General features: G+C 41.1%; 1 protein-coding gene across 3 annotated transcripts in view; it reads right to left on the bottom strand.

Moving 5' to 3' along the window:
- L (zinc finger protein Lobe) overlaps positions 1 to 24,013 on the bottom strand; it is a 73,712-nt gene extending 49,699 nt beyond the window's left edge. The window contains exons 1-4 of one of the 3 annotated variants that reach the window (XM_012363021.2): positions 23,593 to 24,013; positions 15,080 to 15,160; positions 14,662 to 14,724; positions 729 to 800 (exon numbers count right to left, since the gene is read on the bottom strand). In XM_012363021.2, coding sequence (XP_012218444.2) covers positions 729 to 800; positions 14,662 to 14,724; positions 15,080 to 15,160; positions 23,593 to 23,632 — 256 coding nt within the window. In that variant the 5' untranslated portion in view covers positions 23,633 to 24,013. Of the gene's footprint in view, positions 1 to 728; positions 801 to 14,661; positions 14,725 to 15,079; positions 15,161 to 15,493; positions 15,519 to 23,592 lie in introns of those variants that run through there. The other 2 variants (XM_067351636.1, XM_012363022.2) reach the window with 2 other exon arrangements.
- Between the last annotated feature and the right edge of the window lie 880 nt (positions 24,014 to 24,893).

The following is a 24,893-nucleotide window of genomic DNA, read 5'->3' as shown; positions in this document are numbered from 1 at the left end:
TGAGAGCACTATCTATCCGCCACTAAGCTGCGAGGAAACACGATTTCTCTTATTCAGAGTTTCGTATTAGCATATCATCCACGCGTTTTGCATAGATTAGTCATTTATATTACATGAAAAAAATAACATATACACAATTAAAGATTGTAATAGTGATTTAAATCATTTTTCCGATAATTTGTAAAAATAAAATTAGACTATTATTGCGTTGAAACTTTCCATCTTGCTTGAAATATTCGCAATCAGAATTGGATCTCCTGAAAACACTCCAGTCTAAATGAATCGACGTTGTTTCGAGAAAATTCTCAATCCCTTCGAGCATAAAAGCGACGGTTCGCCTTTGAGGTCAATACTACTTTGTACTTATCCCTTCAACGTCGAAGTGGAAACCTCCGCTGTTCGAAATCTCGTTCGAACGTCGTAATTCAAAGTTTCTTGTAAAGTCTCTTTAAATCCTTCCGTTTCGGACCTGTGTCATTCGAGAACCTTATCCTCGAATTTCCTACCAGTCAAAACGAGCAATCTCAAACACGAAGGGTAGAGACCCCTTTTTGTCGTATGAGAGGATGCCCATTAGGATCTACGGATCACAGAAGATTGTCTTTATACAGTCTAGGTGATCTTAAACGCAATCAATTATTGCGAAACGAAAGGACAATAAAAATTTCAAACGCGCCAAGTGGCAAACAACTTTCTTCAAAAATTAAAAAAAAATAAATGTGACTCACCGCTGTCGAGGCTGTTCTGATTTTCCAGATCAGGGCCTTGGACGGAAGTTGGTCTGCCATCTTGCAGATAGTCTGAAACAAAAAACACATCATAATTAATATAAATTATAACCTGAAATTAAATAATTTAATTAACCATTCTTGATTAAAAAAGACACATGACAATATTGAAAACTTGGTTTTGAGAGAATTTAAGACCGATATGTGTTCTTGCTTGGGATGCAGAACACTTTGAGGAAATCTAAATCTGCGGCTGAGAAAACTTACACGTTTAAAGATTAGGACACGGATTTGATAAAGGTGTTTTTGGTTAAATCATTCGCGTCATATATCACTTGTACTCTCTAACCCAACGCCAAGATCCACACGGCCGTAACCCGCTCTCGCAGGGACCGGGCCCTTAATAGGGATTTCGCATTGAAATTTCATGGGATTTCGGGCGATCGAGCGGAACGAGCTCGGAGATACGTGGCCTATGTCGGGCGCCGCAGATGATGCCGCTTGCGCGGACGCGAATAATACGGGAAAGGGTGGAAAAGAGCGGCGCGCGGTGATCCCACGGGAGCCATACCCCGGTGATATTGGCTCCCACAGCCCATTCCTGCGCATAGGAGACCGAACCGCCTTGGACCAACATACACACATACACACGCACGCATGCGTACACATAAACACACGTTCGTAGATAGCAGGAAGACTGGCCAAAATTCAAATTTCCCACCGGAATACGCGCGACTTTAAGCACAACTTGCGGGAAACAACCGCGGCGGCCAAAACGCGCCGAGTTGGCATCGATAATCGAACTTTACGCCAGCATTCACATCGATACGACGAAAAAAATTACGCCGTACGTCTTCGGCGGAGGTGATGGCGTGGCGAGAGGGGGAGGGGATGAGTCGGTCGATGCTGTTTATCGTGCGGTTTTATTAGCGCGCCCCGATGCTAAAGTATTTGCGCATTCGCGGTCTCCGCACGTACTTGGCGCGCATCGGGGAATTATTTTTCTTAGACGCTGTAATATCAGACGGCTGTAAGACAAACTGAACGAGGGAGATTGAAAGAAACTCCACGAAGAGGCTGTCCGATGCCAATATCAACTTTAATTCACACACCCATTAGATATATTTCATCATAATGAAAGCTCTGACGTTTTCTTGAACCCTCAATTTTTCAAAGCGTACCTCTTTTAATTGCTCGAATAAAATAATATCAAAATTATGGTCAAAGAAATATAGATAACAAGTAAAATACCCGTATACTCCTTTTATCAGGAGGGGAAGAAGTTGTGATCACCGCGTCTCATCCGAGTGCAACGCCGCCAACAATTAAATTTGCCAAAGACACTCACGAGTCGCAATCCTTAAGTTAATTCCTCTTTCGCGTTGCTCCTAACGCGATGTAATGCGCCGCGCGAATAACTCACTGATAAGATGATACCGAAGAACCGCCGTGGAATAAAACGTTAAGACCGCGGTGGAACGAAGCCGCGGTACTCAAGTTCTGCTGGAATTATCATCGCTCGTAAGTCACGGCGCGAACATTGCAGCTGCAACTGCGGCGCAGCGGCGCGCGGCTCGCGGCGCGCTTCGGGGACGAGATAACTCGTATAAATAACCCGGAAGTCCGCGGTGCACAATAGTCTTTTTTACGGGTATGACTTTTGGGAGTTCCAAGGCTGCACGCTTGGGACGGCGCGTTGGTAATCAGTTCGTCGTTGTTACCGAAACGTGCAGAGAGCGAGTCAAAAAAATAAAGAAGACAAAAAGAAAAGGAAGCAAGAGAAACTGTCTATTCACTTCTAGGCGCGCAATCGCGAATTTTTCCGATGTCCTAGATTGCGCGCCGAATATTTAATTCGCGTGTGAACTGCAGGGGAAAATGTCGAATTCTCTCGTTCGCAAAATCGTTTCGATATCACCGTCATCCGATACCTAAATCGAACCATTACGTCCGAGCGGCGAGAATGTTATCGAGTGATACGCGAGTGTTGCGGACGTAAAATCGTAATATCCTTGCAACGCGCGCCGTTTCGGTCGGCGCGCGTGCAGGATGCAACAAATAAATTTGTCAATTAAAAAACGAATTCACCGCACAGCCAACGCAGCACGAAATATAAAATAAAAATTTCAGGTGGGATATAAAAGTTTTTTGTAGAAAAACAAACTCGGCCGCTGTCGTGAAACGGGATACGGGAAATTGGAAAAAAATACGAAGGTTTCTTTGCGAGAAATAATCACGGTTCTTCTCTTCCCTTTTTCAGGAAGCATTGTGAAAATGTAGAAATATAATCCGCGATGACGTTGCACGCTAATTTCTAGTGTTGTCACGTGTTTATTATTTTATTCTTTAGCCTTAAATACAAAATTAATTACGCGCTGTTTTCATTTTTAAAACAATTTATGCATTTTTGCGCGTACCGTGCCAGACCCTTTTGCGTAAATAAATCCCCGTTGTGCGGAAACATACGCGGATGTTATGACACCGCGCCAAAATTGCGCGGTACGAAATATCTTTGATGTGGGTAACAACAGCTTTTTTTATCCATGTGATTTGTGCGAGGACAACGTTGTAACGTTATAACGTTCGTCTCGTGAAAAAAAATGCAACCGCAATTTTTACACGATACGACATACATTAAACGCACCACCGTCAGATATTACGCGTAAATATTGGGAATCGATTGCACCGTCAGCATCCAGCATCATTTTTCACGTGTTCACGCGCGGCTGTCGTCATTGTATGTACAACATCGTATGTATATATGTATATATATATATGTATACGTATGTATATGAATTTTGGGAATTCGACGGCCGGCGAGCGAAGCTGTTGGGAACCGGTTTTGGTTTTGTATTAGCATGTAACTCCGGCAGGAGTTGAAGTTGCGATGGCTTGTGGGTGGTCGGGCGGCGGCAGGGAGGGTAATTACCTCCTTGGGGAGCGCCCTCTCCACGGCGTAGCCCGGTATAGCCCCAGCACGGGTACAGAGGCTTCCCACTGCTCCCAGTGGTCCCGCGGGATCGCGCCAGTGGTTCTCACAGCCGCGGTTCTCATTCCGCCGGAATTGGATCCTGCCCGGGGAGCAAAGATGCTTACGATACTTCCATAGTATCGGATATTCCATGTATTTTACATAGTTGACGTTAAGGGTAAAGTACCAAAGATGCTTAACATCGACGAAGATGTATCGATATTTGAGAGTGCCATCTAAATAGCGAATTTATTTCCCATACTTGGCCCTCTCGGATCATAAAGTTTGAGAATAGAGTTAAAAGCTACTTTTAATATTCTGTGTCTTGTGATTTTACAGCGTGTATTAATTGTAGGCCAAAATTACGGAAAATAAAGATGTGCGCGGAAAAATCGTGTTTAGGTTACATATATGTCATCGCTTTGTCATCAACGTCGCGATATCGTTTTACGTAATTTAAATTGAGCTCGGTATCCCACAAGGCGTTGTAATGACAGCCCAATTAAGCGTCGGCGACCCCTAGATTGGGAGAGCAAAAGCATCACGTGACAATACAAATTATAATGGTAAGCTGACCCTGTAATTTATATTTACCTCATTAGCGAGATATGGTTAATTCTATCATCGCGTGAACTCTATGTCTGGTTACTGTACATTATTAATTTTCTCACTAATAACGAGATCCTTAGCGATAATCCTGTTAAACTTCTTACGATTATTTTTGTAAAATTGCAAGATAGTTGCAGTTCTATGATAGTTCCGTGTAACTGCATTTTACATAAAGGAAATCAAAAATATCAAAATAAATAATACTATAAATATATAAATATAATATATATAATTTCTTTCTATTATAGCTCTTATTTTAGTTAAAGTTATTAGCAAGAATCATCAAGATTCCAAACAATGTTTTACAGATATTTGTACATAGATTTTTCTACCGTTAAGATTGACTTTATCTCGCTGTGTGAGTCAAAACCCATATTTTCGGGGCACTTCAATTCGGCCGGCACTCAAATTCGGAGCGCCCGGGTCGCTGATACGTTTTTAATTGACCGTCTCGGCCGATATCATCGACGCCACCGCTGAAACCGCCGACGAAATAAAACACGAGTGTGCGGTCCCTTCGTCGGAAAATGGAATTGCAGTTGCCGCGCCGTTGCCGACTTTTGAGCTAGCTAATTCGTCCGGAAATAATAGACACCGCTGGCGTACTCGTGTTCGTAAGCTAATTTCGGCCATTGGTGAGGCATAATAACCGTGCGTGAAATGAGCTTTCATAATTCGTGCCCACGCAGTCCGCACGTGCACGCGACTCTTCCAAAATTCCACGCCTAAAAATAGATATGAATAAAGGTGCTCGGGTTTGAAAAAAAATTTAGGTGATAAAGTTTTCTGCAGTAATGCGAGATCGGATGGTCGTTCGTTATAATTGGCAATATTTCGTCGAGTCGCCTAATGATGAGGTCGGATGTATTTGAGAGGCAAGTGGTATCGCGGACACCCGGTACAGTGTCATCGGCACATGCCACTGTTAAGGGCAGGTCCGTCCCCGGGGAGCGTCACAAACAATAGCAATGGGCTAGCCGGCGCCACCCTACGACCACCCTACGGCATCCCACGACGTCCTACGCGGCAGTATCCTTCGACCTTCCCGGCCCTAGCATCGAGACTCCGTGTAAGATAGTGGCAGAAGAAGAGAGAGTGAGAGAGAGAAAGAGAGAAAGATGGATGTGGGAGTAGAAGGGAGCGAAGAGGAGGAAGACTATACCTCAGGGAAAACTTTAATTTCTTTCTGAGAAAGATGGCTGTTCCTTGTACTTCGCCGTTGCAGGATTATCAGCCCTGTATCCTCGCCTGTATATATGTATATACACTGCGGATACCGTATACGCGTGGACGTATGTACGTGACATCGGCTCCGTAGGAATTAATTTGGCTCGATGTCCCTGCTGGGGCGCGTCTCTTTCTCGTCTACGTCATTTATGCGCGACCGATTTTTCGAGAGATAACTTTGCGCCCTCCAAAAAAAAAAAAAAAAAAAAAAATGAGAATCGTACTTCCGTTATTTCGAGTATATCTAGTTTTATCATTCTGGCATCTGGATATGTATTCAATTTTATTATTAAAATTTATAGTTATCATGCAAATGTTGAGCCGTACGAATAAATAGATAAAATATTTTTATTTATCGAAGTAAGTGTACTTCGAAAAAGTGTACTAAAATTTGAAATTAAAGTCAACGCTACTTTTGTAAGCAGAATATAATGTGAAAACAATATGAATAATACAATCTATAAAATTTTTACCATCTAATAGCGGTTTTAGATACGCGGTTTGGAATTTAAATATTTCATAGTAAAAAGCAGAAATTATTCATACAAAATGTAGAATATATGTTCGCTCTTTCTCTAGAAACATTTGCCTCAATTTTATTCATATGACTCTTTACCTCTCCTCTTTGATCGTCGCGCGCATACATATACGCTGTATCGAGACTTCAGCACACTGCGCCCGTGTTTCGGATTAAGTTGAAAGTTCAAGCGGCTTTAACGCTGACCGTTGTCCGACGCACTTAAATGAAGCGTGCCACCCGGCAAAATTTATATGCGACCCCCTTCAACAAATTTATGCGCGACCGCGTTTGTCAAGGGTCGCCACGGCCCACCCTTTCCGGCCATATCAAAAGCCGCGTACGCGTCGTAATTTCGAGTTCGCCGGCGCACTAATTCCCCGGTTAACTGGTTCCGCGAGAGCTTACGGCCTCGTAATGCTCACGTTTACGACACGCAGGTGTGTGTACCCCTTTACGGTCCATCCCATGAGTCGTCGTATGAACTCCGTGGGGGTGTTACGGCAAAATTTCAACCTATAAAAACGTTATCTCCGAGCTACGGTGGTGAAAAGTTAAATTCAAGATATCACAACTTTCTAGATATATAAAATCGATTTCTTCAACATTTTTTATGTTATGTTACACTAAGATAAAAATATAAATAAAGATTATTGTATTATTTGGCATTTTTAAGATACTATTAGCTACAGATTCAATAAAAATTATTGACTATTGATGATAAATTTAGCTGATAAATTTAGATGATTTCATAAAAAATATCTATTTAATTTTCTTAATGTACTTTATTATGATTTTGCGTAAGCAATATGAATTCTTATATTCGCGCGAGGATTCAATGTTTCCTCAAATTTCAAGTTGCAAAAGTAAAAGTAACGGGACGGAAGTTTCTCGCGACGCAGGTTTTCATTGTGCGAAGTGCCGGTGTACAGCCTAAGGAGGGGAGATTAGCATAAAGTTAGCGCGGTACCCGATACCGTATGTTCGCGCAAAAGTTAAGTTGAGTTGCGTCGCGCTGGCCCTCGGGTCCCCAGATACTCCCCGGTACGTCTGCTTCCGTCATATTTCGATACGAGCGGCTCATACCGGTGTATCCTGAAACGTCATCGACCAGGAGAGAACGAAATCCCTTCTCGTGTAATGCATGTCGATGTATTTGCGGCTGTGCGAGAGAGAAAGAGAGAAATTGAGCCCGAACATTAATTTTGAAAAAATTCTGATACTCGCAATTTATATTACATTTAGCTATACAATTTTTAAGCATTCAAATTTCAAAGATTGCGAGATAAAAAGTATTTTAAGGACACTATTGCACAAGGCTCTCAGATGGAGAGCATTGTGAGATCATAATACATAAAGGTTTTAAGAGGAGGATCGTTAGTGTGGCCTCGGGATACTGATACCTTTTATCTCCTCGAGTTACTAAGTTTTACCGGGAGAGGCCGAGAAGCGACTCGAGAACGCTGAACGAGTGCCACGAGTTATTAGTCGAGCAGTTATTAGGCGAGAGTTTCCATCCAGTTTCGCGGTCCCTTTTCGCGATTCCACCTACACGCGTGGCTCGGAAAGTTACTCGGAGCTCTCTCTCTTTCTCTCTCTTTCGTTTGTTCACGCGAGAGAAATAACAGGTGGTATTCCGCAATGTCTTTTGTCGGTTACGACCGGAGCGAAGCCGCGATTACAATCGCCGAACTAATCTCCGGAATGTCGCGTTAATATCATGCTTGAAAAAAGGAGTTCGCTATTACGTTCGCTTAGACGCCGCAGATTGTTCAATTTAAGGCATGACCAAAGTGTCATTTCGTAATATTGCATTCGCTCGAGAATGCTTCTCGTAAAGCCTCTTTGCGTAACGGAAAACGGTTCGGCAGAAAGGTAACGTTTAGCAAAGAAGAATTACAAGTGTACTTTGAAACCAAATCTTTCTATAAAAAATTGCTCAGAAAAAAATAATTCTTGCTTGCATTTTAAAATAAGTAGCCTAAATTTGAACTCGGAGATTTAAAACTCTTGTCGCATTTCATTCAATTCTAAATAGTTTTAATATTGAAATTTCAGCAATTTCGATTTTTTCTCTAATTAACGAATTCCCCTTAGTTTCTCCCCTCACAAATTAGTAAACACTTTGCAAACAAGAGCTGCATACAAATGCGCCACATAGACGCATCCTCGACTATCGTGAGCGCAGTTGCAGAGGTTTATCGCGCAGCGATATGTTATATACGAGGTGCGAAGAGGCGGCGGCGCCGAGAGAACGAGTTTATAATGAGATCGCATCATATATTTCCCGTGTTTGTCGGCGCGGCGTCCGCATCGCGGTGTACAGCGAGAATAAGGTTCATACGTACACATCACCGCAAGACGCGACCGGGAAAGAAGACAGATTATCCGCGTATGTTCGAATACTGCCGCGACTTCGACCGTATTCGCGAACGCCTGTATATGCGTCCGAGGCGAAGTGCATCCGTGCATAGGTGTGAGTACGGGTGGAATATAGCTACAGCGCGCGGAGTTCAGAGTGTGGGTTTACGTGCGGGAGAAAGACGAGCGGAAGGACGAAGGGTAACAACGGGAAGAGCAAAGCGTGAGCGGGGGCGAGAGGGAAAGAGGAAGAGAGAGATAGAGGGACCTGGAGTCGGTCCCGAGGGATACGTAGGAGCTGCGCCACGGCCCGAGGCAGCTCGTCACCTGGGACATCCTTATATCGCCAAGTACAGTCGCGTCGAGAAAGCGGCATTGTACCTAGAGCCAGTCCTCTTTGCTTCGGGATCAAGAGTCAGTTGAGACTCGTGACTCCTACCTACTTGTCACGAAGACTCTCGCTAAGTCATAACGTTGGGCGAAAGTAAGAAAACTGCCGATTAAATAGTGAATATCGCGCGATCGATTACTTTCAGATTTCTGATTTCAGTTAAGTTCGTTATTTTTATATCAACAGGAAATTGAAGTTTATTTTGGTATTTTCAGAGAAAAATTTATTACAGACTTATATCCGTGTGTATTTCATAAATAACATATAAACTAGCTGGCAAAATAAAGCAGTAGAGAGAAAAGATTAAGAAAGAAGAAAACTATACAATTGTACTATGCTACTTACTTTTTTGTTGTATTAATTTAGTTAATGTCATGTTAAAAATTTTTATTCTAGAAAATAACGGATCGAAGTTTTATTGAATAGTTGATCGATAGAATTTACAAATAAAAAAAACTTTCTATTTTCGTCCAAGATAGGATAAAGTGATGTGTATATTGGATGTTTTCGTGATATATCATATTAATAGTATATCATGTAATTCAGCTCTTCGAGGAAATGTGACGAAAAGCGGAAAATTATTCTGCATTTCGTCGCATCCGCGTCATTCGTGAATTACTCGTCATCGACTGTGACCCGACGAAACATGCAATTGCCACCGCGTGCGACCGCACTGTGGAAATGCGATTTTCCAAAATGTTTCGGGAAACCCGCAGGGGCTTGCGAAATACAGCTTTATTAGCGGACGCTATATCGGGAATATAAGACGCGAGACGTAAAACGTGGAAAGCTCGACGAAGAGGAGGGAGAGGGGGGGGGGGGGAAGAGAAGGAAGAGAAAGAGGAGAAACGTGCTAGATGGGAGAAAGAGGGTGAAGCGGGCGCGAGAGAGAGGTCAGCGGGACAAAGATGAAGATACAAAGCGAGACGAAGATACGTACGGGGAGGAGGAAGACAGAGTTTTATTAGTGGGTGCTGTATCGGGAATATAAGACGCAACAACGTAAAAAGGAGTACCGCGAGAGAGGAGAGGACGGGAAGACAGAAGATGTCAGAGAAAGAAAGAGGGAACGATGCGCGAGAGGCGAGATAAGGAGAAAGAGAGATGAAGAGAAGAGAGAGGGAGAGGCGAAGCGGGAGGTGAGGAGGACGAGAGGGTAGGTGGGCGCGAAGAGGCAGCGGGGCCAGGTCCCGAGGGACTCCGTGCTCTCCTCTGGCGCTGCTAGCACACGGGAACGCGAAAGAGGAAGAGGGTGGTGGTGGCGAGAGGACGAGAGGAGGATGAGGGGGAACTAATCAGCTCGACGCATGCGCACAGGGCTGCTCTTAGGGTCCCTCGGGATTCCCCTGGCATTCCCCATAATATACCCTCCTCCCCCTTAACCCCTGCCGCACCTCTGAAGCGCGTCCTCCCGAACTCCCCCCCGGTCGCCCTCTTTACCCTCCTCGCAGCCACCGCTTGGTCGCAGCTGTACCGACCGGCTCTACAGGACTTTCCAGCTTCCCAAAGGGGAGTCAAGATCAAGACCGCTCGATGCGATTACTTTAGGTTGATTATTTTACATTGTATATACCATGTTATTTTAAATCGGAAACACGTTTGGGCAAAACATGCATTGATTCGATTTATTTTTCCACTGTACTTTCTTTTTCTATCTTTTATACTTCACGTTTCTTTCAGTTAAAACTAAACCTGTACGGTTCCCAAAGTGAATTATTCAACTAAAATAATGAATAAAGTTATATGATATTTGTAACTTCTAAGAGATACAATTTGCTAAGAAAAAATATAATTCCAAGACTATAAAGTATTTTTCTCCGCGTCTCTCTCTTTCCATCGCGCCACAAATTTTCATCAAAACTAGTCGAACCTGTCACAGCAATTATTATAAAATCTAGCAAGACAATTCGCGAGAGAGAAAGATATTCCGAGTTACAACCTTCTCTGTCGACCGCCGCTCCCGGCCGTCACCCACCATCGGGCCCGAGGAGTTGTCGGCTTTTCCCATCGGGATTCGAGATCCCCCATTTTCTTAATGTCAGAGATTTCAATCTGTCACGAGAGCGGCTCGGCAACTTTTCGCTTATCCGTCCGGCAATTTCCACGACGGGTACCGCCAAAGTTTTGTTCACCGTGTAATTTAGCTCGCATTACTTTCCACCGAGACACCGGTGATTCGTTAGAGTGTAAGAGAGAGAAGACATTTACGAGATAAGAGCAATACACGAGTCGATAATCAGTCAAAGAATCCGCGAGGCAAAAGTTTTCTTAAATTTCAGCGAGAATAATCATTTTGATATTCACTGTAAGTCGAATAAAAATATTTTTTAAAAAGTGAAACTCAAGAGAGAGAGAGAGAAATGCTGAAATCGATTCTGAATTAATTGCAAAACGTATCCCCAAATTTCGGTCATCTGTTTTAGAATTCGTATACGAAGGAGATTGAGTGTTTTATAAAAAAAAAAAAAAAAATTCTAGCGTTAAGAGATTAAGAGCATTGACCGCTGTTTAATTGGTTACGTTCGCGTACAATGATTAGAAAGAGAGAGAAAGAGGGAGGAAAAAAGTTGGCGTAATTCGACCGGCTGAATAATCGAGTCCCTGCGGAGGTGACTTGTAGCGGCCCTTCGAAGGTCGATTTCTCTCTCTATGGCCTTTTCTTCGGCCAGCGGCTGCAATAAGGCGTTAACCCGTATCCTCTCGCGGTTTCTCTCTTTCACTATCTCCGTTCTTGTTTCCGTGTGTATCCTTATGGCAAAAGAAAAGATATTCCCTGGATGATGATAATAATAATACACAAACGTGCGGGGGTGTTCGAATACTTGCTTCCGCCGTGTTACCGGAAGATCATTATGAAGTCATTAGCGATCTTATGCGAGACGAGATGTTATATTTAAAGATCTTATTCTTTAAAATGTATTATTTTCCAGTTCGCGTTAAAATACATTTTTTACTCACTTTAGTCTTTAATACGCGATTCCTTATATTTTCTTTCGGATAATTATTTAAATACAAAAGCTAATATATGTGTGTATATATATATGCAAAGTATGAGACGCATTTCGTAGAGATAGTTATTTTCTCCATTTATTTACTGGCCTCAGAAAAGTATCGAATAACGCTATGTCAAATTTGGCAGGAGTCGGCTTAAGAGATTTGTGAGGGGCTCTATGTCATAGTCATCTTTAATACGACGAGAAGAATTGCCACGCGGCCCACTTCCTCTCGAAATGATGATAGGGTGGCGCAGGTGGCAAAGGTGATCCCCCGCACTGCATATTATGTCGATATATCTCGTAACCAAAGTCCCATTACAGACTTATATCGTTCAACGATGTGCTCCCGAAATAGCTTTGACATAATTCATTTACGGCAAAATAAAATAAACTTGCGTGGACATAATATAGTAACATTACAGATTATGGTAAAAAATAGTTTAGATTTATAATAAAATATAATATGTTATCACTGCAGATATATAAATTCTTTATCATTTAAAATCATATAGATTTCAAGAAAATAGAGAATTCTGTATTTTATATATCCATTATTAAAAGATATTTTTATTTTACATTTCGTTGTAATTGTTTACTTAAAAGTGTTTGAATATTATTTGCAATTGGGCTGATATTTCGAAGAGATCAATTTGTGCAATTCTGAGGTGCAAAGGTCTCGACGGAGTAATCACACGGTTAGATAGCGCGCGTCACAAGCGTTAGAAATTCTTGCCGCAGCAGAGCGTATGTGCCACGCATTAATTATCGCCACGCCTTAAATAAATTAAGATAGTAAATTACGTTATTGCATCTCGCGGCATGCCAAAATCACTTATTGAATTATTAATGTGTCTGGAAAATGTCGAAGTGCGCGCGCCGAAAATAAATGTCACGCTATAAATAAAGGAATTCGCAGCCCTCAAACTGGGATTTCGTCATTTCGTGCAAACGTTAATGCTCTCCGTAAATAAATAGATATTATTCTTTAAATGTTATCGGGACAGTGAGATGTTTAACTTCAGGCATCGCAGAGTGACAAAAAAAGTGGATACAAAGGTACCGCTGGTATATGTCACGCCAATTACGTTCCGCCGAGTTGAACGACAAACTTTGCGAACTCGAAAGTGAAATGTAACTTTGGCACTAATATCTTAGCAGATACTTTGACCCGTATTCTCATTGCGTATTTAGCTTTAAAGTAGTCGTACAATTCTGATTTATTAAAAATTAATGTATATAATTGTAGGGCAAAACAAAATTCTATTGCCAAACGCACGGTGAGATCCGCCTCATTGTTGGATCCGAAAAGAAGAACTCAGAAAACGACGAGAGCTTATAAAGATTTAAAAAATGTTTAGCTAAAAACTAGCTTTGAGGCGACTGACACAAAGAAGCTTTAAAACTATTCTACATCAATCATTGCGAACAAAGGCATTAGCGTGTTCGACGGCTTAAAAAATGAGGAAAAAAGAAAAAGGAGGAAAATAACGATGTCCCAATGGTTTAATGAGCGGCGCGGGTACACGGAGCATTAAAGAAGGGAAGGAAGGCCGATGTTTTCAGGTAAGCAGACGGACGAGGCATCTCCCGTGGGAGTGCGGGCCGCCTCCTGCGGGAGGCAACCTCGTTCTCCGCGAGCTCCTCCAAGCCGGTTTTACCTCCGAGTATAAAGCGCGCGCGCAAGTACACTTTGCGAGAGGTAACCTGAAATAATAATCGAGCCGTACGTATGGGGGAGCGGATAAAGGTTTGATCTTCCCGGGCCTCCTCGGGGAGGAAAACTGCTGGATACTTGGGAAAGGCACGAATCTTTCGAGACAGTTTCGCTAGTTACGTAACAAGGACGGTACCGCAGGGCACACACCGCGCGCGCGCGCGCGCGCACACAAGGGACGCGGAAATTTTACTTAGAGCAAAAATAGTTCGGAGAAACTGTCGGGAGACTGCGGAAAAGAAACGAAAAGTAGACATCGCGCGAGAGATACTATTCGGTTAATCTGTTTCGCTCGCCACTCTTTATCAGCGAAAATTGAACATTGATCGGCGATTTATTTGCGGTCGAAAATTCAGTGGCCGCGGCAAATTGAACCAATTTAATTTGTGTAATTTCGGTGTTTTGTTTGTAGTAAAGTTAATCAAAATAAAAAATGGACGGACCAGAAATAAAGTTGCGAAGCAAATTAACGAGGGAAGTTAAAAGCGATTAATTAACGTGTTCTACATAGAAGCATTAAAGAAATGTTTGTAGCAACGATATTTAAAACTGCGAAATATATATATATATATTTTTTGCTGCGTGTGCTGCATTTTTCATTAACCTGAAATAACGATAAATACTTCATGATAAAATAATCGAACATGCATATTCGTTCGGCAAACGCCGCGAGCAACGAGAGCAACACGTTAAAAACGTGTCATCCTGTCGATTAAAAAAAAAAAAAACCGATACTCGCCTCATCATGTACATGCGGGGAAGAGGCGAAAAATGCGCGATGCGGCGTTGTTCGATGCATATGCACTCGTGCTTGAGATAGGTAGGTACGTGCCGCGCGTCCCGACGTCCTCCCGGGGCCAAGAAATCCCATATTCATGGGATTTATGGCGGGATCGCGCTTCTTGAACACCTTCGAACAATGACGATGCATCTCGACGCATTGTTGCGTGCCCGTAGGGCAATACGAATAACGACTCTCTCTTTCTTTCGCAATTTCATCGCATTGTTACGCAAAGAAGGCCGGTGGTGTGTGTACGTATGTATTATACGCGCGTTCTCATTGCGTGAAGCGATAGATTTTTCTCTTGAATTCTAACAGAAAAGAGTCTGGCTCCTATTGTTTTTATTTAAATTAAATATTTCTTACCTTCTGACTGACGGCTGAACGCCCGCTGCAACTCCTCCTCTTCCTCCTCTTCTTCATCGTCCTCTGAAACATGCAAGCACGTTATTTATATTTACCGAAAAAATTTACTTTCATACATTTAATATCAATTATTATATCTGGCAAATAAAATTGTTATATTTAATATTATTTGCTAATGTTATTGATTCATTAAATAAAAATAAAGCAAACTTGGCAATCTATCGCAAATGATTTAATTAATTTAGGTCAACCTTCTCGTATGCGGTTCCATCAATTTTATTATTATTATATATATAAGGTGTGGAAAACATGTCTTATTTATATCGCATAATTCACTGTGCAAACGCTGCCACCTGTTGTACGTAAATACTAAAGAAAAGTCCACGAGAGTTCTGGCAGTCTAACAAATAACACTCACGCTTAATCGTCGTCGTTCCGTTATCCTGTTCGGCCGCCTCCAGGACATTCTGCTCGTTGCCGTCGTCCCACTCTTCGTCCCCTACATAAAGAGAAAGAGAGAGAGAAGCCACCGTTAATTCTATTACATTTGCATATCGTCGGTAAAGAGCAGAATCTCCAGCCATGAAGCACACACAAAGTACAAATATATGCACTTTTTTTAAATTACTCTGCAGAAAATTTATCAAACCGGAACACATTACAAAACGCGCGTGCTGGCTGTGAAGCTAGTTGAGAAACTATATCATCAAAAACGAAACCGACGAGTCGTGTTTTCGCTGTAAAATATACCCGGTCGGCGCACAGAACGGCGGCGGCGCTGCCACTCGTTTGTCACGTGGCACCGCAGAATTAAACTTAAAAAATTACACACCCGTCCGCATGGCCAACAGGTCGTTTGTTATTTTGCAGGGCGTCCAATCCACCTCTCCTCTCGCGATGATGCTCCCTTTTCGTTGTCGCGGCGAGTGGCGAGTTCAAAACTTGCCACTCCGACGATTGAGCTTCCGTCGAGTTTCCGAAGGTGTCAAACCCGAGTATGTCCCCCGCTCTATCACCCTGTCGAGCTTTTACCCGAACGAAGGCATTCGTCACTGTTAACGACTGATTAAGCTAACAAACCGCGCGAAACTTTTCCTGCTAATTGCCGAGTGATTTGTTCGCACGCGAATCACGCAGAAAGCTACGTTTATAAAGATAGATAAAGGCTGTTATCAGTCGTCCTATAAATAACTGCAGCGCAGTTGTATTGTTGCGTTGTTAATTAGACAAAAGTACTTCCACCGTGATACAAATTTCTACAAAAATTATCAATATTGTCAGTATGTTAAAGACAAGTTAACGAATGCATCTATGATATAGGAAAATTTGTTTCGTAAAATATACGTAAATTTCACACAAATTAATCTCGATCTAACTGCGAACTAAGCGTTACTCCGACGGCGCGTTAAACGTCAGACAAGAAACAACGAGCGCGTCAAATCCACAGACGGGGGGCGATGGGGCTTAAATATTCCAGAAGACACGACGCGAAGATACTGCATCCTTCGATCGTACACCTTGGCGCCCTCCGAACTCTGTCAGCTGTCAGGCGTATCTCGTGCCGAGCCGCACTTCGCGTTACCGGTACAATACTGTGGCGGTTAATGGTTCATCCATCATCGTGTAACCGAGGACTTTCGGCGAGTTCCGGTCGATTCGTTAATTGCTCCAGTATCATGGCGAGATGCGTGCCCAGTAAATTAATGTTTGATTTTATTTCAGACACGAAAACCATTATTTATCATTGCAAGGAATATTTTTCTTTCAGTAAAAATGCCTTTCTTTTTCTGCCCCCGTATTTTATCAATTTTTCCCCACGCTTTTGTAAGATATAAAGATTTTATAACACAAGGTAATTAATCCTGGGACTTTTTTTTACCGCAGATATAATTTTTTTATAAAATTCTGTGACTCTAGAATTTTATAGAAAAATTTTAAACCTGTTTTCTCTCGCAAGAGAGAAGATTTTCGAATTATTAACAATATTGTGAAGCATGTTATAATTGAAAGGATCTTCGCGACTGATTCGTATAATTGGCCGAGCATCGGCGAATTCAATTTACCGCGAAACACCGTAAACAATTTGACGATGAGACAGGCTGGGCCTGACAATAATCGTAAATGCAGAGGGTGGGATCGACTATATCGGTTCGAGAGCACCCTTTCCGCACGTACGCGGTACCTATAACGCGCGTATACATCGTTTTCCCAACGAGCCACGTAATACGACCTGGCCTAGACGACGCTATTCTCAAGATGGTCCGGGAGAAGGTCGGCGAAGGTGGTCGCGTGAGGGAGTGAGGTAAACTCTCGAAAATACAGGTTGCAATCTCAGCTCAAGCTCTGTGGCTAACGTTAAACGGATGTGTTATTATGGCTTCGGCATGCACGCCGGGCAAGATAACTGCATATTGCGGCTTAACTCCTTCTAGGAGGATCATTCGAGTCACGACGACTCCGTCTCTCGATAATGCCTCGCGCGATGGAAGTATATCACGTTTTCCAAATAATAACATTTTATCTTGATTTCTAGAAGCTTTTAGAGTTGGCGGTTTTATTGATGCTAAGATTTTTAATACCTTAACCGGTTAAAAGAGTTGGATGCTATATTATTAGAAAATAGAAAATAAATCAAATCAAATTTGATGAAAAGAGACGCGAGCTCACACAACCAATATACTTATATGTAAATACACGAATATGCAAACTTGACATTCTGCAAATTAATAATGTCAACTTTATCTGCAAAGCAAAATTAGTAATTTTGAAAGCAATGACAATTTTATATAAAAAGCCACTCTCTCTCTCTTTCTCTCTCTAACAGATGTATGGTATGTGATATCTATAATAAAAAATTATTATAATACAAAAAAGAAAATGTGATAAAGTGTGTGATTGTAGTAAAAATAAATATTAATTTTATCCACACCGTGTCCAAACTAATATATTGATCTAACGTTAATTCACAGGAGAAACAAATTTACTTTTCGAAATGTTAAAAGTTAATACAACGTTTTAACAATTTCCTCTTTCGTTCCGTGTCAAGCCCACGGACTACTCCCACTGGTAACCCCTTCCGGTTGCGTCGAAGCGCGTCTCGCGGGACGCGTCGATCCTCGCGGACTTCCGCGGGGGTCCGCGAGTCATTAATCGATATCGCCGTGAATAAAGGAGCACCCTGCGGATTATATCCGGGGCGCGCGCGATATCTCTATCCGCGTTGCAGCCGCCGTACGTCTTGGAGTCCGTGACAGGCAGGCAGGCAGACAGCCGCCGCCATTGGGAAGAGCCGTTGCTACCGCTGCGGTGGGTGGTCGAGAGAGAGGTGGTGAGGGTTGTCGGGAGGAAAGTCGAGGGAGATCCCGAGAGACCACGTACCCAGGGTAGCTCTGACGCGGACTCAGACTCCCGAGGGACACGAGCATCCGCCGGCGACGGCGCCGCCGAGCCCCCTCCGGCGCCGTCAGCGAGGCATCTGCCTCCTGGAGGACCCGGGAATATTGCGGAGGGCCTTTGGTGCCTGTCACGCGCTGACTCTCGCGGTGCCGTTTTGACGGCGTTCGGTATTATGCAATTCTACGTTTATCGGTTTGACCTCAAGATAATGTAATTTCCGACTTCGGGGCAAATAACGAGATATCGTAATCTTTCAACGTTTTTCCGATGCTCAAATATTCCTGTGATTCTTTTGCAATTATATTTGCCGGATGTTGATTGTAATATAATCCTAGATATTCTAGATATTTTTATAGTTATTTTTAATTATTCGCAAGACTCCATCAAGTCTTCATAAAGGAGCGCGCAGCTTGGAACAAGCAAACTTCTGCAAAAGGCACCAAAAGGGAATTTCTTAAATCGGCGTCGCTGTTGCGAGACGCGCCGCAAAAACGACGCCAAGTTTGCGGACTTGTCAACGGGTGGCCGCTTCTCAAAGGAATACCGCCGCATCACGGGAATGCGTTCTCGAGTATGTCTTTTGTAACGTGCGCGCTCTCCTTCCTACAAGGTACGCTGCCTTCCGCATACCGTGCGCTATTAAGAAACGCACACACACGGCCGCGCTCTTCTGAAGTTCGCCAACTTCATCTCCCGTCTTCTAATTCCGTACGAACGATCTAACCTTGTCGCGGATGTTGCAGTTTACAGCAAATGTAACACTGCACACCAAATGTTCTTCGGCGAAAAATCGATAATACGTATACATTACAATTTACTAAAATTCTTTTTTCTTAGCTATAGCTTTAAGTGTTATTAACAATACAAAATAATTTTGAAATACAAAATTAATATTGTTAGAAAAAAGATATGCAAAATTTTCTATTCAGACTAAAGAGTAATGGTAGCGTGTTTAATTTATACTCTGGTGACGACAAATTACTTATTGAAATTTAATGAGAGACAAGCGGCGGATGTAATTGGATACCGTGCGATGCAGAAGCTGCGTACGCTTCGTAGACAATAATTTAACGAGAGGCCGATAACTTAATCCGAGTTAGCGGGCGCGTTATAACGATTATGACCGCCGGTGAGGACTTAGTGCTGTCACTGCAAAAACTAATAGCGGCTTAAGTTTTAGAGGAGCCACGATTAAATGGCTTAAAACGCTAAGTCGGAAATTTACATTACACCAGAAACGCGGCTGCCTCTTGTCTGTCGCGAATATTTCTCTACCATTGCGATCGAAAGAGAGTGTCATCGATACATAAAATGTTGAGATAAAAATATTCTGCTTCGTTAAAAATTTGAGAATGCTAACATAAAACAATCACAGTTATTATAATGAATATTATTATTAATGAATTATTAATTAATTTCCGATATAAATTTCTTATAAAACTCTTATTTAAGCGATTAGTGCAGACGCGATTTATTAATAATTTTTATTTTGCGTCTTCAATGCGACTGATCGTATTCTAGTTCTAATGTTTAGCGCAGGAAAAGGGAGGGAAATAATAACCATCGATAAGCAAGCGCCGCTCCAGCTTTGGATCGTTAATCATTTCTGCGTGTGTAAATTAATTCTGGGACGATAATTATGCATTTATGCGAACACGCACAAATTACAATCACGTTCCTGAGGCATAATGCACATGATTCAGGTCATTGCGTCCTACTCACCAATTATAATGCGCTTATATATCGAGTATATTTAGTCGTTCCTTCATACTTGCCGTCAGAAATGCATATGCACGCTAGCAATCAGATTTACATATGATACATTATGCAGCTCTAATAACGCACTGTACAGATTGATAAATTAAGATTTCTCTAACCATTGGCCTCGCATTTTGTAGTTTCCGTAATAACCGTTTCTGTATATAAAAGTATTATTAATATAGAATTTAACTTTGCAAATACATACTTGCATAATTTTTCATCTCTTTTTCCGCATATTTTTCCCATCAAACTGATAATTACATACGATAGAAATGACGATTCCAGTATTCCAGTATTTATTTAGCAATATATTTCATGTTAATAAAATTCCAAAAAAAAAAGAACTCAAATGTAATTCTATTCATTACTGGCGCTTCATCTCGACGTAAAAAAAAGGTTTGATCGATGCTTCTATGTGTCTTTCATTTAGGTTCGAGAGAAATATTTGAAATACAAATCAGAACAACCCGAGACCTGTCGATGCAACCCGATATATTCCCATTAACGCAATTATCCTCCGTTCAACTGCTACCTACCGGTTGTCCACGTTATGACGGGGGCATTGGAATCCATTAATACGGCTTCGGTCGCGCGCAGGTTCATTATCGTGCATTAATTAGCAACACCCTATATCACTACGCTGGCAATAGTATCGGTCCAGCTTGCTATTTCGTGGCTAACCACTGGCTCGTGACGTCCTAACCGCGCGATGGCAGTCGGCGTGATCCGATAAAAGATGACGGTTTATTTACCGCAACAAACAAGTAAACGCGCAATACAGTGTTTGCGATATTTTTATGTTATCGATGTATACCGGAAATGCTATCGCTGCCGGATGTTTAGATTTGTTATAAATACCGATTATCGTAGTACTACATTGAAATACGTAATTAATTTAACGTATTAAAACTTAAGCCATTATTCCAAAATTATTTAATATTGGAAATTAAAATATTGCGACGAATAATTATTATATTTTTGTGTCTAATTTTCCTATTTCGAAGAATTTATGATATAATCTGAAATAAATCATTAAGGATTAGAAACAGCTGATATCTTGTGAAGCAAAGATCGTTAGATATTCATCCCATCTAAATCGTGATTTACGAAACTCTTCCCTCATCAATCCTACCAACGCCAATATTTCGGTAGTCGAGTGCCTTTTACGTCCGCTATTGGAATTCGGATGTGACCGGCTACCGAACAGTAGCCGGCTCGAAACGAGTAACGCGAAACTTTCCACTCAATCGTCGATCCCGCCGACAAACGAGAAATGATACGAGTATCGCAGCACGATCGCAATTTCGCGGAAAAAGGACCATATACATGATATCGCATATAGTTATCGCGCGCTTGTACAATTTTGGTATTTGTAGTAAACGTAAAAAAGAGTGTTTCAAGCTAGGATTGACAAAATTTATAATTTACAATATTCATGTCAAATATAAAAATCTATCTACAACTAATAGATTCAGTGCATTCTAGTTCTGAACTACTTTATTCATTGCTCATCGCGAGGACTGGAATAATTTCTTGCGATAAAAAGGATCTACAGAAAGTGTGTTAAGAAGAAATTGTAAATTAACGACGGGGGAAAAGAAACTGTTGCGTGGGAGAGAAACGAAGGAAGACTTGAAGAAGTAGCGGGTTCAAAGAAAAAGAGAGAAAGTGACGGCGGAAACGAAACAGAGTGAAAAAGAGAGGGTGAGGGAAGTTGGAAGGCTGGAGACACGAGATGCGCGCGCGAAAGGAGGTGCAGGACGAGGAGGACGAGAGGAGTGCGACCAGAATTGGATAGGATAGGCGAACTGGTGATTACAGAGGCCGGGGATTCCCCGGGGATGAGCGCCGGACTCCCGCGGGCTTCCACCTAATTCCATCCTGGCTGACTACTGACTCTGCTTCTCCCTCTATCTTTCCCTCTATCCACCCCGCGTACTTATTGCCTCTCTTTCTACCTATAACCGTTCACCTCTGTTGACGTCTTTCTCTCTATCTCTCCTTCTATCTAACGCTTCGCGGTGAAGCGCTTCCTGTCCTCTCCTTTTACCCTCCGCGTTTGATCAGCCCTCAATCCTCTCCCTCCCTCATTCGAACACGCGTTTCTCCCTCTCGTCGTTTCCCTTTCTACATCTATTTGTCTCGCTCCCTGCATTTCTCCGCACTTCCCTGTTTATTCTGCATTTACAATTCGCCTCTTTGTCTGATTCGCTGTTTTCCCTCTTTGTCGCACTCCTGTCACTTCTCCTTCATCTCCTCCACTTTCCACCATTCTCTGTGGCAACTGTGTTTCAGTTATCTGATTGCACGTATGCTTTCGACCTGCTCCAACAATCCAGCACCCTGGCATGTTGGAGCAAAAGTTACCCAGAAATTTCTACTATTCTATCTGTCTCTGTTCTTCACTATTCATCGCGTTGGATTGATGTACAAATGCCGCGACTCAATAATTGATATTGTGAACAAAAAAATTGAGAAAGTTAAAATCTTTTTGTGAAATCGAGCAATTAGATAGGATATATACATATTTTCTCATTTAAAAAACCTATATGTAAAACTAATTTATAAAATTAGTAAGATATCAATCAATAATCTGACATAATTCCTTAGCAAATAATATATTTATATACTCCTTGTTTTGCACAAATACAAATAAAAATAGAGAAACAGGTAAATATATAAACAAGTGTATGAAGGGCTTATATATAATAACACACGTGCATCCGACAAACTTTTTAATTATATTTTCTTAAAAATAAAATTTTGCGTAAAAAAATATTTCACATTTTAGAATTTGTATTTATTCCCTTTTTAATTATATCACGAATTAAATCCCATCTCGTATTTAGCGATCAAATTAAATTATAAAATATTATGATGTAAAATTACAAAATATGATGTACAATGATAAAAATGTTAAAGTTTTCAAATTCTGAAGCCACTTGAATAACTTTGTCTTTGATAAATTTTAATTACTACAGTGTTATAAATTATAGAGGTAGAATTTCTGTGACAAAAGGTTCTGTGGCTTTTGGCAGTCGTATCGTATGTTACTTTTATGTCTGGATATGGTTGCACGTGCCTCGGAGTTTTGTGAAGGACGCTTTTAGCCCGACTTCTTTTTGCCCTTCATACACAAAAGTCTTCACACAAATGATTCTTGCGAAAAACTTCGCTATTATTTGCGTGTCTTTCTAACATAAAGAGAACTCATGAACCTTAATCTTGTAAAACAGTTGCCACCCAGGGCAAATCTTTATGTTTGACTTATTTTGATTTTTTTTTTCAAGTTTATACGTAAAACTTTATTCTTTCATGATAGATAAAGTTTGATATTATTATAAATTTTAATGAATATTTAAACAAATAATGCCTTTGAAAATATAGATATATCAAAATATTATATATTTATCTTATTTTAATTCTAATAATGTAAAAATCTTAAAAATTTCTAGATCTATATAAATACTCGTTTTTTAAAAACATTCAATGACAAAAATATAAAAATTGTATCAAATTCTCAATATACAACAGTAATTTACAAACATGTCAAAGAATTTGCCATTCAAATATTTTTTGGCAATGACAAATAAAAGTAGCAGTATGTATAATAGGTTATGGTAGCTTGGTCATATCATTTGTCATCATTTATAAATCTTTTTTACTTTTTATTTCTACGAATCATTGTCGAGTTCGCCAATCGATGTCGAGAGGAAATATCAATAATCGAAATATTCATACCGAGTAAATCTAAAATATATCATGATGACTTACGCTTGAGAGATCGAGGTTTCGCCTGTTTCCTCCTGGACATATCACCGCACTGGCACGCACTTGGACGGAGAATCAATAGCGGCTCCTCACCGGCATGTCACCGCGCGCGGACTGCACTCGCCGGAAACCCGAATTTCGATGGAACTTATTATTCGCGCGTTTGCATGGCTTTTACATCGATGATTTACGCCGTGCAATACGTTTCTCCGTGCCGAAAGTGCAATTGTGGAAACGAAGCTCGAGTTACGTGAAGTTACTTCTGAAAGTTGCGCACTTTGAAACTAGTCGATCGAGAATCGAATGCGACTCAACTAGCACCACGTGGTCCGCAGCGCGCGAAGGGCGTATGTAAGCACGCCTCGCATGTATACCAGCGACAGTCGCGCTTGGCAGACGCGCGACGAGTGACGTTAGGTATAGTCGCGTTTACGGAGAACCACTGGCACGAGCGTTGCGCAAGCGTGTCATCCGCGCGATCGTCCTGCGCGACACTTACCGCCCCTGTTTTTTTCATCTACGTACGCAAGATGTTAATAAAGAAAATAGACATACACTCGGAAAACAGATTTGTTTTTCTCACTACGTATACTTTGTCTTATTTCTTCACACGCATAACAGTGGGATTTGCAGATTCTTTAATAAATTTAGAGTCGATTTTTCCTGATCAAAAATGCCCAGAAAGATTATCATTTTCCGCAATTTTTTAATTTTTAATGTCATATATTCGGCATAACTAAGCCTCAAATTAAAATTTCATTAAAGTCTATTTTACATTAGCTGAAAAATGCTGTGTTATGTTGCTTGTTTATTCGCTAAATTACTTTTTCATAGAATCGCTTATAATTTTATTTTTGCTAAGAAAATGTCAAGATTAAATTGATTAGAAAATCTGTTGCTCAAATTGAAGTTGTGCGATATTTTTATGTATTATTGACAGCCATAAAAATCATATATACACTACGCATGCATTACGATATTAATATTATGAGAAATGAGAAATATGAAATGCGCTCAAACGACGAATAATTGAAGTTATTTTATACGATTTTGTTATGTGTTCTCTGTCGGTATATTATCCCTATTTATGATAATTATTTCTATTAACGGTAAAGCAGGAATCAATGATAAAATTTGTTTAAAATCTTCGCTAAACGGTGTGATAATAATCTATACAACATAACCTAGAAATTATCTATTGACGTTTTTATATCGATCGTTTTGATATACATATAAGTATATTCGTATTAAATTCATATTGAAAGGCTTAGTTTAGAGGCGTAAATGATGTATAATATGAATAT

This window comes from Linepithema humile, chromosome 3, assembly GCF_040581485.1.
Source record: "Linepithema humile isolate Giens D197 chromosome 3, Lhum_UNIL_v1.0, whole genome shotgun sequence".
Classification (NCBI taxonomy): Eukaryota; Metazoa; Arthropoda; class Insecta; order Hymenoptera; family Formicidae; genus Linepithema; species Linepithema humile.
Note: the sequence above shows the minus strand (reverse complement) of the source record. Positions and strands in the feature narration are given on the sequence as shown.